Source organism: Odontomachus brunneus, unplaced genomic scaffold, assembly GCF_010583005.1.
Source record: "Odontomachus brunneus isolate Ranch 3 - 2012 unplaced genomic scaffold, Obru_v1 Obru_scaffold_166, whole genome shotgun sequence".
Taxonomy (NCBI): domain Eukaryota; kingdom Metazoa; phylum Arthropoda; class Insecta; order Hymenoptera; family Formicidae; genus Odontomachus; species Odontomachus brunneus.
Window position 1 is genome coordinate 587,316 of NW_022639616.1, and position 11,971 is coordinate 599,286.

At 38.2% G+C, this 11,971-nt stretch overlaps 2 protein-coding genes across 4 annotated transcripts; one reads left to right on the plus strand and one right to left on the minus strand.

Moving 5' to 3' along the window:
- Nucleotides 1–3,748: 3,748 nt before the first annotated feature.
- Nucleotides 3,749–8,493, plus strand: LOC116851138 (sorbitol dehydrogenase-like). Of its 3 annotated transcripts, none has more exons than XR_004379526.1 (7): nt 3,749–3,950; nt 4,998–5,255; nt 5,353–5,590; nt 5,707–5,885; nt 5,966–6,173; nt 7,816–7,927; nt 8,021–8,493. XR_004379526.1 is itself a non-coding variant. In XM_032830242.1 (5 exons), exons 1-5 carry the CDS (start codon nt 3,810–3,812, stop codon nt 6,167–6,169), a joined length of 1,020 nt encoding a protein of 339 aa, XP_032686133.1. In that variant the 5' UTR covers nt 3,749–3,809; the 3' UTR covers nt 6,170–6,270. The 3 variants fall into 3 exon arrangements, 1 of the variants encoding a protein (XP_032686133.1); XR_004379525.1 differs by having other exon boundaries at nt 8,068–8,493; XM_032830242.1 differs by lacking the exons at nt 7,816–7,927; nt 8,021–8,493 and having other exon boundaries at nt 5,966–6,270.
- On the minus strand, nt 6,238–11,875 carry LOC116851137 (lachesin). Its single transcript, XM_032830240.1, has 6 exons — nt 11,723–11,875; nt 11,256–11,497; nt 8,976–9,232; nt 8,488–8,891; nt 8,039–8,156; nt 6,238–7,925 (listed from the first exon to the last, which is right to left on the minus strand). The coding sequence occupies exons 1-6, from the start codon at nt 11,766–11,768 to the stop codon at nt 7,904–7,906; spliced, it is 1,089 nt and encodes a 362-aa protein (XP_032686131.1). The 5' UTR covers nt 11,769–11,875; the 3' UTR covers nt 6,238–7,903.
- Nucleotides 11,876–11,971: the final 96 nt, after the last annotated feature.

Here is an 11,971-nt window from a genome sequence, read left to right on the forward strand (position 1 = left end):
TTAGTTTTTTAATTGCAGCTACCAAACATTTGGTTTGTCGCATTTTAACCAGATCTTGGCTCAATGTATCAAATTATCGTTTTGACAACAATAAAAATCTTTTTTCAATGTAATATCAACGTGCGCTGAAAGAAATTGATAAAAAATTAACAAGTGGATATTTTCGATAAAAATATCGATGAATTTTTATATCCAATCAGGATATCCGGTTAAATCTTATCGGATACTTCCGATTACTTCATAAACTAATAAAAAAATTATGAACTAACATTTCTCATCAGATGTTTCTCGATCGGATAGAAAAATTTTTCGATATTTTGGCCGGAAATACCCGTTTGTTAATTTCTCATCGAGTAATTTCTCTCAGTCGCAGATGTTCGCAGACAAGAACGCGCGAGAATAGATGTCTTGATTTCTCCCGGACGCTCGGATTAGTCTATTTCGTCGGAGAATAGACGCTTTTCCGCAGTGTTCGGTGGCAGGAGACCGAACGCGACTACGTCACATCCGGTTTCCGGTTAGTCGGGCTGTAGAAAACAGAATGTTCCTCGACATACGTCTCGTCGGCGTATGTGTGCGGACGCGCGCGCGCGCTCCCGTTCGTTCGTCGCGTTTAAGCACGGAATAATCGATGATTAACCGGAAAAAACCTCGAAACACACGTAACTGCGAAATAAGCAGGAAGGAGATCGCGGGGAGCGCCTTGACTCACCCGTCCGTATTTTAAAACATCGACTGTACTTGAGTCTGTTTCTTATCCGGCTGGCGTGTGGGCTTTAGGCGTCGTTTGACTTTAGGGTTGCATTCCAAAACACTCTTTTTGAGGAAAATTTTTCTCAATTTATAGTTCATGTATTACATGTAATACTATAGAATATCGAGCGAAATTTTCTCAAGAAGGATATTTTGGAGCGCAAACTTGCTTGGTCTGCAAGTAAACTGTCGCTGTTTTACAGATTTATCTCGGACGCTAAATTCGACTCTTCACAAGGGGACTCGCAAGTACTTGAGTAATCTTTACCATTACTTCGGGCACGATGGAAAGAGAAACGGTCGAGCGCGAGTGGAGCAAGTGCGTCTTTCGCTGAATAAAGAGAAACGGCGAAGCTGCGCATACGCAATGCGAATAGCCGTGCAACCTTCAATGGACTGCCTACCCATTCGCATCCGCTCGCGGGGATAGAGCTCTTTCATTGAGCGAGCGGCTCGGCCGCTTCCGCTTTCCGTTCATGCGTCTGTCTCCTCCTCCCGTTTTCTTTTTTCCTTCTTCTCCCCTTTTCGCCTTCATTCCACTTTTTCTTCTTCTCTTTTTATTGTCCCTCTCAATCGTCCGCCGTGCTTGCGCTCACTGTTCGGCATAAGCCGTAGCGCCAGCTGTGCTCGTAGGTCAAAGGGTGCCAAGAATTCGTTATTGTGCCGCTTGGTAAATTGTTGTTAACGCGATCATCCGGGGTATATTGATCGAGTCGCGGTTTTTCAATGAACTGTACTGCCGTCGCGGTGGCAATAACAAGGGACAAGGCGATACGACCCTGGCTCGTCCACGACGACCTACTTTGAGAGCTATGACGTCGAACGGTCCATTCACCTTGCAGCTCGTTCAGAAACCAAACCACGTGCCGCCATTGGCTACTTATTATGAATACGCGCGAGCCAGAAATTTTCCTACAGAGATATTCAATCTTCTAAGTAGATCACTCCCTCGACCCACTCTCTCTCTCTCTCTCTCTCTCTCTCTCTCTCTCTCTCTCTCTCTCTCCGCGTTCGCAGAAGTTACGGACGAGAATAAAACGCAAATGTTTATATACTCACTGCTCATCACATTATTCTGCTCGTCTCGCTATTCGCTTAAATGTCAATTCGTGGGTCGCTGAAGCTTTCGAGAGGCCGTATTCCTTGGACCGTTAGAGAAATGCGACGGAGTGATGAATCGGATTTTTGCCCCTCGAACGACTTCCGTCCAGGCGGGCAGGCTGACAGGGAGAGAGAGCACTCGAGGGAGGCGAAATTCTACAGCGTCCTGTGCGAGCGACCCGACGTTTTAAACGATACATTTCCCGGAGCGACCTAATTCGGAAGCGATGACGTCGGTTGGGATCACGCCTGTTCGACTGTTCCCTCAGATACATCGTATCGATTCTAAACTGGGTTATCAGGATACTTGTAGCCATCCTTTGGGACCGTTGCGCACTGACCATGGACATTGTTCCATTCGTGGAGTGGAAGAGAGAGAGAGAGGTGGAGAGGTGCGAATGCAATTGTGTGATTTTCAGTGTATCACGCCCGACATTGAAACTCGGTCCCTTTCGATTTGCGCGGCGGTGGCGGCGGTTACGCATGACGCACGGCTGCATTGTGAGTGGAGCGAGGTCTCCCGGCTTTCCAGAACCGGGAAATCTTTCTTTCGAAATATCAGGATAGAGGGGTGGCTTGTGTCCCAGTAACCCAGTTTATCCCCGGGGGTTGAATGAACGGCGGTGAACGCGCGATGACGTCATTCTCGACCTCATTTCCGGTTTCCCAGTGCAACCAGTTAGCTCTGTGTCCCGTTGACCCGAAATTTCTCATGAATCGAAGGACGCTCGTTCATAGCCGAGTCGATCTGCTGCCGTGCATGAATGAATTTTCCGCTTCTGCATCGCCGTCGTGCCGCGGCGGAAGAACGAGCTTATGCTCGAGGCCACGATTAGTCGACATCCACTCACCCGTACACACGTCTCGGACGTCACGTCTTCGAGAAAGTCCACGAACTTTCTCCGTGAAACAGAATACTTCCGTTACAGTTCATTTCTATGCGCGCAATTTGAGCCGAAAGAAGCGCATCGTTTAGGCGCCTTTTGTTCGACATTAATCCACTTCAGGCAATTTTTGCCGATCGTTTACCAAAACTATATATACATATAAAATACAGTTTGTGTACAAACTGTACACAATTTGTACAGTTTTGTACAAATTTACACCAAACATTTGATATATGTATTAAATAATCATGCATCACAAATGTCCAAGATATATTCGAGAAACATTCAGATATCTCTGGGACGCTTCTAGAATATGTTTCAGACATTGAATATGCTGTATAGATATTTAGTACATTAAATTTTTCGCGTAAACTAGTCCAAAGACAACCTGATACATGTACCAAACGATCGTCAAAAGTCGCCTTTTAAGGACCAAGTCAGAAACTCTGAAGCGGCAGAACTCGAGCCGATCGATCAACGTCGCAGTCGAGAATTATCGAGAACGTAAGCTTGACTATTCGGAATTCTCGATTGCGATCGAATTCGATTGGTGCTTTTATCGTGTATATTTTTGTGCAGTAGTTGTATGTCACATTTATCTCAACATTATAACTACAATTACTCGCGTATGCCATTAGCTTAATCATATGTACATTATAAGGCGCAAGCTGTCGCGCGTTTGCGTACTTATTTGTCAAGCTTTAAGCGTGGTCTATAATGACAGTAAGAGGAATAATGAGAAGTAAGCGAATTGACCAATTCCATTCTTACGATTCAAGAATAATCGATTGTGATTGGTCTATTTGCTTACTTGTTACTACTCCTACTGCCATTGTAGACCACACTTTAATCAATATGTACTTACAATCTTGTATAACATTGGACTAACGATAACTAATCATTGTGTCTATATGATATCAAAATATTCAAGCGAAACATCCGAGCTTTCCGAGATAAGATAATGTTTAAATCGTGAATCATTAACACTGAATATAAATATCGAATGAGGGTAATCCTATCTCTCAGTATTGTCGAAAAAGGCGCTTCGAGTGGATCGTATATCACACCATGGAATATCTGAGTTTCGACTTGTCCAGCAAATCGCTAACTTTAAAGAAATCTGACAATATTCCTAAGCCAGCGCCCGATGAAGTTCGAATCAAAGTTGCATATTCTGGGATCTGCGGAACAGATCTTCATATTTTAGAAGTAAGTTATTGTTATAGACTTGTGTAACTTTAGGTCTGTTCTTTTTAGCTGAATCGCTAAACTGCTAAATTTGATGCAATAAGTTAAAGTGGAACAAAATATATTTGTTTCATTCTATCTTATATTGCAACAGTTTAGTCTATCTTATATTGCACCAGTTTAGTCGAAAAGAATAGATCTTTCGAAGCATTCCATTAGAGCAATGATTCAATGGCCGCCCACAATATGCAGAGAGTAAGGTGTAGCATAAAAATAATTTCTTTTATATACGCTTATACTGTAACTTCCTTACACCGGAAGTATTTCTCCTAAGTAAAAGAAATACTTCCAGTATAAAGGAATTGGAGTATATACTGAGAGAAATTATCCGATAAAAAGTTAACACACGAATATTTCCGACCAAATTTTAATCAATTTTTATATCCCATTAGGATATTCGATTAAATTTTATCAGATACTTCCGATTGTAATGATATTTCATCAGATAAACCAATCAAAAAATTATGAACCGATATTTCTCTTCATGTTTCCTGATGATACATAAATTTATCAATATTTTGATCGGAAATATCCGTTTGTTAATTTTTTATCGCATAATTTTTCTCAATGTAGGCGTAAAAATGAAATAAATTGTTTTTATTTTTTACTTTAACTTTTTATGCCAAGCTTACTCTGCACATTTTAGACGGCCAGCGTTACTTTTTGTGTGTAATTCTATTGTACTATTTATAAGTTTTCTGTTGCTGTTTGCAAAATGCAGCAACGTGAAAGCTTTTTCGAGCTAGTGAATTAAAGAATTCTTTGAAACGTTTTCAGCTGCGCAGAGTAGCCATGAGTTACGATAGTAATTCGTTTGTCATAGTGCGATAATGCACTCTTATCTTAAATGTGACATGACCCTCGATAATATAACTGGATTCTGTTTGTGTCGATCGTCATATCACGTTATCGTTGTATCGTGAGCTCCGATGTTACACTACGTGTAACGTACGTGTCGTACGATGTTGCTTTGAAAGTTTCCCCAATAATTAAAAATATTTCCCTCAGGGATCCTTCCCTTGCAAAGAAGACGGGCCTGTGACCCTCGGCCATGAGTTCGTGGGTACGATCGACGAGCTCGGATCGAATGTAACGATCTTTAAAGTCGGCCAATGCGTCGCCGTCGATCCCAACAACGGATGCAACAAGTGCGATCACTGTCACAATGCGAATTACCACTATTGCGAGCTCGGCGGTATAAACAATACTATAGGAATCTACAGAAACGGCGGATGGGCCACACACGCGCTGGTCCCAGAAACGCAGGTATGCGATACGTTATTGCGCGTGTAGCGCATTGCGCTGTTCGTCGTCATATTCCGCGTTAATTATGTATTTGCAGTGCGTATCTATGAATTCGTAGGTGTACTTAATTCCGGACGGAGTGGAAATGCATCAGGCGGTGCTGAGCGAACCGTTGTCGTGCCTGGCTCACGGCTGGGACAAAGTTAATCCCGTGAATGTAGGAAGTAAAGTTCTCGTAATAGGTGCTGGTATTATAGGCTTACTGTGGACCTGTTTGCTTCATCTACATGGCCTCCGCAAGACTGTCACTATCTCTGAACCACAAGAAAGACGTCGACAGATAGCCGACAATCTTGGTAATATAGATCTTTCTCGCTTGAGCTATTTTTAAAGATCATCACTATATTGCATTATAGAAAGTATGGAAAGTTTGTTGGAGAGAAATAACGAAGACATATATTTACACGTGTAGGTTTGAATTACGATATTAAAAGTCCGAGTGAAATGAAAGGGAATTTTGACGTAGCTGTGGATTGTAGCGGTTCCGGCCCGGCTATGGAGGCAGCAGTGTCCTTATTGGGTCCTGGTGGTCGTTTGTGCGTATTTGGTGTCGCCTCTCCGCAAACAAAGCTGACAATCGAACCGTTTCAGGTGAATTTGATGATATCACCTCGCTGAATATCTCGCTATGTCTAGTTTTCCTTATTGAAAGAACTTTATTTTGTTGGCAGATTTATAAGAAGGAATTGAGCATTTTAGGAGTGAATATAAACCCCTACAGTTTCAGCAAAGGATTAGCTTTGTTGCAAGCGATGTCCGAGAAATATATCAATTACAATAAATTAGGGATCAAGATATTCTCTTTGTCTCAACATGAGGACGCTATACACGCGTTGAAAAAGGGAGAAATAAGCAAAGCTGTCTTCAAGTTATGAAATGGTATTCTTATTATTGGTACTAATATTTCTATTTGTAATTCTGCTTATAAAAAATAAGGGAAACCTTTGCTTTAATAAAATTTTATTACTCGCATGCATATGCACGTGTGTTTTTCATACATATTCCATTGATAGATGAGAATAAACGTACACTTTTACGTCGTAAAATACAATATCGTAGTATAAAGGAGAAAGTAGTTATATAAAACTTTCGCGGAATATCGCAGATATAATACATATCCAGCAGTATATAATTATCGCAGAGCAACGTGTATAAGTACTAAAAGTTACTACATGTGTTATGAGTATAATAGCTTTTTAGAAGAGATGATGCATATATATTATGCGAGTCAGAATTACCATGTTAGTACCTATAAAATTGTAAATTTGTAAAGAGTATATAAAAATGTTTTTATCGAGCTGCTACCTGCCTACTTATTGTATCATAGAACGTTTATACGATACGCCTCGTTAAAAGGGAAACTAACATTCCCTTTGTAAGTACGCAATAAGTAAAAGATGCGTATAAAATGTACGAGGTATCTTCTAATAATGTACGTATAATGTACTAATAATATATGATATAATATACTGCCTACAGCTATACATCGATAATTTTATTTCTACTTGATATCACGAACAAGGCACTAATATCAACATTATTTTCTTTGTTCATGACATACCAAACTATTTCATTAAAGGATTATTGTGGCAGTTCTACTGTCAGGTTTCTGGTATTATGATGTCAACAAATCCGTATTGTCGATTTGCAACTATAACAAACTATGAGATTACATATAATATATGTTGTAACGTGATTATTTTTTATTTTTCCGTCGTTCATCAGGCCAAAAGATTTCCATTACGTTATCTGCTATATCGGTAATTACGTAATACTTGGTTATATGATCAAGAGTACTGGAATGCATCTAATTTGCATTTTATCAACATTGATATACTGTTGGCCCCTAAATATAAGTTACATGAATTATATCTTCAAATATGACCTGCCAATAAGTACCGAGTCAACATGGCAGATCAGTAGAAAATCACACTAAATACACCGTCATTTCTTTTTTTAATATTTCATTAATTTTATCATCGTTTTTGAGCAATCAATATTTCCTAAATAATATATTATAATCTCGTTGTAAATAATTCAACCAATATTAAAATTTCGTTGTAAACAATTCAATAAAGATCAATATCACTATGTGTAATATTATAATATCGTACAGACAGAAATCAGTCATGAAAATGTTTTAAAGAACATATTTCTTACAGTAAAATGATATAGAGATTCTATAAATGGTACTACGTATTTATAGATATGTATGTATATAAAAAAATTGAGATTCTATAAGAGTCAAGTGGAAGCATTGTAAAAAAAACTAATGAACTTAGCGAAATGTAAATGTTAATATCAAATTCGCATACATAAATGCGAATTATTATAATTATATATCCATCGTGTGTGTGTGTATGTGATAATCGCATTTTGCATTGACGATGATGATAAATCGCTTTGTTCGCAAATAATTCTAAAAGTAATAACGCAATTTGGATGTTAGTATTCGATTAAAATATCAATTGAAAATCCCTCGAAAAACCCTCGAAAACTAGCTTTTTTTTTGGTTTTACAGTATCGCTAAAACGACAACAATTATGCTGCGTAAGAGCCACTTTGAGAGTACACATCGACTTGTGGCTGCCCATTGGAGACCCGGGTAGTTAATATTTGGCGTGGAAATTTCTGTAAGTAGCAAACACACATAGAGAGATCGATTTGCGGTCTCAATCGAAATGACATCATTATCTTGAGAAACTTTATCATGATACTCTCTTAAGGACACAACAATAACTTACCTCATTGTGATTGCAACTATTAAAACTAGGGCTACCAAAAGTCCTGAGGAAGCTGGAACTACACCAGTTCCATAATGAGCTTGACCACAAGCTGGCGGGCAAACAGGGATAATAGTTTCTGCGCAAAAAAACGGAAGGGACACATCTAAGACATGCCTAACTACGGAAACAAGTCCACTGTAATTAACTGATAAAAGAGAAGAAACGAAGGTCTTGGAAAACAAAGTGGGATAAAGGAACGCAATAAAAATGTACGTTTCAACACGTATCAAAGTTTACAACTCAAATAAGAAGATGCGAACGGAATCTCACTATTGTCATGCACAGTCAACGTGTTGAACAGGGAGTTCGCATCCAGCAATGATCGTTCCAACTAGACACGTAATCTACAATCGATGTATCATGTACGTAAGAAAAATGCGAATATACCTCTTCCGTCATTCTCTTACCGAAAAGTTCGACTTTGGTTTCACTGGTGCCGAGTTTGTTGGCCGCGCGACATACATATGCTCCGTATTGCCGCTTCTCTATGGTGATAACGCGAATTGTCGTGTCGGTGTATTCGTCCGCCGTCGCGAAGTGCGATATGCTGTAATGCTGATTATTCGATAGCTGAATGTCATCCTTGAGCCAAATGATGGCTGGAGGTGGGTACGCTTCGACGTGACACTCCAGATCCATGTCGTACTGCAGTGCTTGTCCGAGTCGCGGTCTCGAGGCTGTGATCACCGGCGCGAATTCGACCTCCACGTTAATATTGCGCCTGGCACCACGTCCAACGTTGTTTTCAGCTACGCAGTAATACGTTCCGCGATCCTCTTTTCGTATGCTGGTCATTTTCATTTTGTTACCGCTGTAACAGACGTTCATGCAATATTTATTCATGCAATACGAAGTAACTCAGGTATCTAACAATATCTTGCGTTAATCGTCATACCGATAAATCGATCCTCCAGTGGGTAAAATGGCATTGTTCTCTCGGCGCCAAGATATCCTGGGTGTGGGATATCCATTGGCGTAACATTCTAACTCAACACTCTGTCCTTCACTAACTACCAGAGATTGAGTGGAGTTGTCACTGATTATCGGTGGTCTACGAACTAATAGTTCCACTTCAGCGTTTACCATGTTATTTAATGTCAGCTGAATTCTACATTGGTAAAATCCGGCATCTGTTTCTTGTATATCTTTTATCTAGAGTGACAGGAGTAATGTTTCGATAATGTGCCAGTAACAAAGGGACATAAGATAAAAGTGAATTTCTGAAGTAAAAATAAAAATGAATTCCTGAAATAAAAATGAAAGTGAATTTCTAACACGTTTTAGTTTTCAAATACGAGTGCTTAAACTTTTAACACAGAATATATGCATATATTCTATATATGTATATATATTCTATGTTGAAAGTTTAAATATTCACACTCGACAAAATAATGAGAAAATGTTTTTGAAATTTTAAACATGCATTTCCTCGACGTTATAAACCAAAATGACCGTAACGGAGGATCAGGAGTCTTAAAGACCAAAGTAATAAAAATGTTAAAAATTATATATGTGTCCGAGCATTGGTAATTTTACCTTACACTCATTTACGAAACGGTTACTATTGGAAAATATTTTAAAAATCAAGAAATTTCAAGAATAAGAAAACTGATGATATTCAATGAAGACAATGTTTAAAGTCCAATAGAAGCCTATGCACATGTGTAATGAGACAAAAAACTCTGTTCATTATTCTTTTTACATTATTTATATTATTCTTTTTACATATGTTTTATTGTCTAAAGTTAGTGTATACTTTTATCTACCACTAAAGAGGGTCTGATTGAGGACTGAAACGTTTGGATATTTTGATTAATAAATTTTATATTTATTGACTGTTTATTATTATTAGTGGAAAAAAATAGATTTGTAAACCTCTAGTCACCTCGACCAAAGATCTTTTGTAATTGTTTTCTTATCAGCGTTTCAGAGTTATTTCAAGCTATTATGTGAGCTGTTATGTGAGTTACTTCAACTAAACTTCAAAGTGACTTTAGAGTGCATCTTTATTTTAATAAGTATTATCGTTGCCTATTCAAGATACAATAGTCTGTGATTACATATTAAGGTAAAAGCGAAAAATATGCTTTGTCATTTTTTTTATACAGAGTATTATATATATATATATATATATATATATATATATATATATATATATATATATATATATATATTGTTTTTTCATACAAAGTACTATATATTGCCCTGTTAAAAGTCTAGTTAGCATTGTTATTTCTCTTTTGCTGAGATTGAGGATATTTCTCTCTTTATTACTGAAATAAACTTTCTCTATTACTATAAGTAATACTACTCTCTTTATTACTATAAGTCGCAGTTTCAAGTTTTTTACTTGTTTGTTTGCATTATTGCAGCTGTGTACAGGTTCTTGTTGACTCTTAATTATTCTTTAGATTAAACGTTTTTTCTTCAATGCACCTTCTTCAGTTGGAGAATTTGTTTCTGAATACTTTTCAGAAAATAAGTTCTTTAATTAGATGTCGAATATGTTTTAAAATATGCCAGAAAAATATGTTAAAACTGTCTCGCAAACGAGTGTACGTATATGTAGTTGTCAGAATATTTCTAAATCATATATCGAAGGCTGTTTGGAGTACGGCCAAATTAAGAGAAGGCCTACAAGAGCCGTGTGCTGAATATATTAGTGCAAGTAACTAAATTGTGGAAGGATAATATTGTTTGACACGCGCGTTGAACATTATTCGGTCTTAAGAGAGAAAAATAAGGCCATTAAGAGCTAGATACTAGATATTTGTGCAATTTTTATAATGGAGAGAATAATAAAAATGCGTTAACACCACAAACATTATAAAAATTATCCTTCTCATTATAAAAATTGCACGAATATCTAGAATCTAGCTCTTAATGGCCTTATTTCTCTCTCTTAAGTAGGTTTTGCCTTTAGAGCTTGAGATACTTATTTGATTATTCGGTCTTCACAACGTACGTAATGAATCAAAACTTTCACATCAAACTCGACTTTGAAAATTCTCATTATCACATTTTATTTGATCGACCCACCAGATCTGGAATCTCAATTATGCATTTACTTTAATTTTTATTAATAACGTGGTAACATCCAGCGCGCGACTCCTGCTGGAGGGGGAGGGGCATTGTATTTCTTCTAATGAAAATATTTCTATTGTAGTATTCTTACTTGTAGGATGAAAGTAGAAGATCCTGTGTCATGCTTGAGGGAGAATCTACTGTCTCGGATCATCAATGCAGTGTTCGTGGAAATTGGTACTTGGTCAAAAGAGCCTTGCTTGTTTCTTTTGATCCACATAATGGGATACTCCTCCGCATACTGGACCGAACATTGCAATTCTACGGTCTCGCCGATATCCTTCACCTGCTCCTGCGTGATATGCGATATTGTCGGGATACGTTGCGCCGCAACTGAAAACGAATAGCGTCCATTCAAAATTGCTACTTGTGCTGCGTATGCTGTCTCTCAGTGTGTGGTAATCAATATATTATATTAGTCATTAAGTTATATATGAAGCAAAGATGACGACAATCCTTCCGTTCTTTGAATCGTGAACAAAACGATTTGCATCTCGACGTAATTATAATGGAAAATTGCTCATGCGAATGTTTTCACTACAACAACATCTTGCTTACCTGTTTGCAGAAACACGCAGATCGCAACTAAACTGACCGCACGCATCTTGACACACCCAACTCCGTACTATTGGAACGTCTGAATAATATTTAGTCTCTTGCTACAATGCGCTTGATCTCCAACATAGAAATCTAACGAGATGTAGATCGAGCCTTATTCATGCAGAATATCGTGTGATGATCCGTGTCAGTTGGTAAACGAAAGGACACACAAGTGAACTGCTCGACGGTGGGAAGACGACAACATCC

What these genes read in the sequence shown, in the direction of transcription:
- LOC116851138 (XM_032830242.1), top strand. Translation starts at nt 3,810, where the DNA reads ATGGAATATCTGAGTTTCGACTTGTCCAGCAAATCGCTAACTTTAAAG. An exon ending in CAGATCTTCATATTTTAGAA is followed by an intron (nt 3,951 to 4,997) that starts GTAAGTTATTGT and finishes TATTTCCCTCAG; the next exon opens with GGATCCTTCCCTTGCAAAGA. An exon ending in TGACAATCGAACCGTTTCAG is followed by an intron (nt 5,886 to 5,965) that starts GTGAATTTGATG and finishes TTTTGTTGGCAG; the next exon opens with ATTTATAAGAAGGAATTGAG.
- LOC116851137 (XM_032830240.1), bottom strand. Translation starts at nt 11,768, where the DNA reads ATGCGTGCGGTCAGTTTAGTTGCGATCTGCGTGTTTCTGCAAACAG. An exon ending in CTTCTACTTTCATCCTACAA is followed by an intron (nt 9,233 to 11,255) that starts GTAAGAATACTA and finishes CTGTCACTCTAG; the next exon opens with ATAAAAGATATACAAGAAAC. An exon ending in ACTGGAGGATCGATTTATCG is followed by an intron (nt 8,892 to 8,975) that starts GTATGACGATTA and finishes CGTCTGTTACAG; the next exon opens with CGGTAACAAAATGAAAATGA.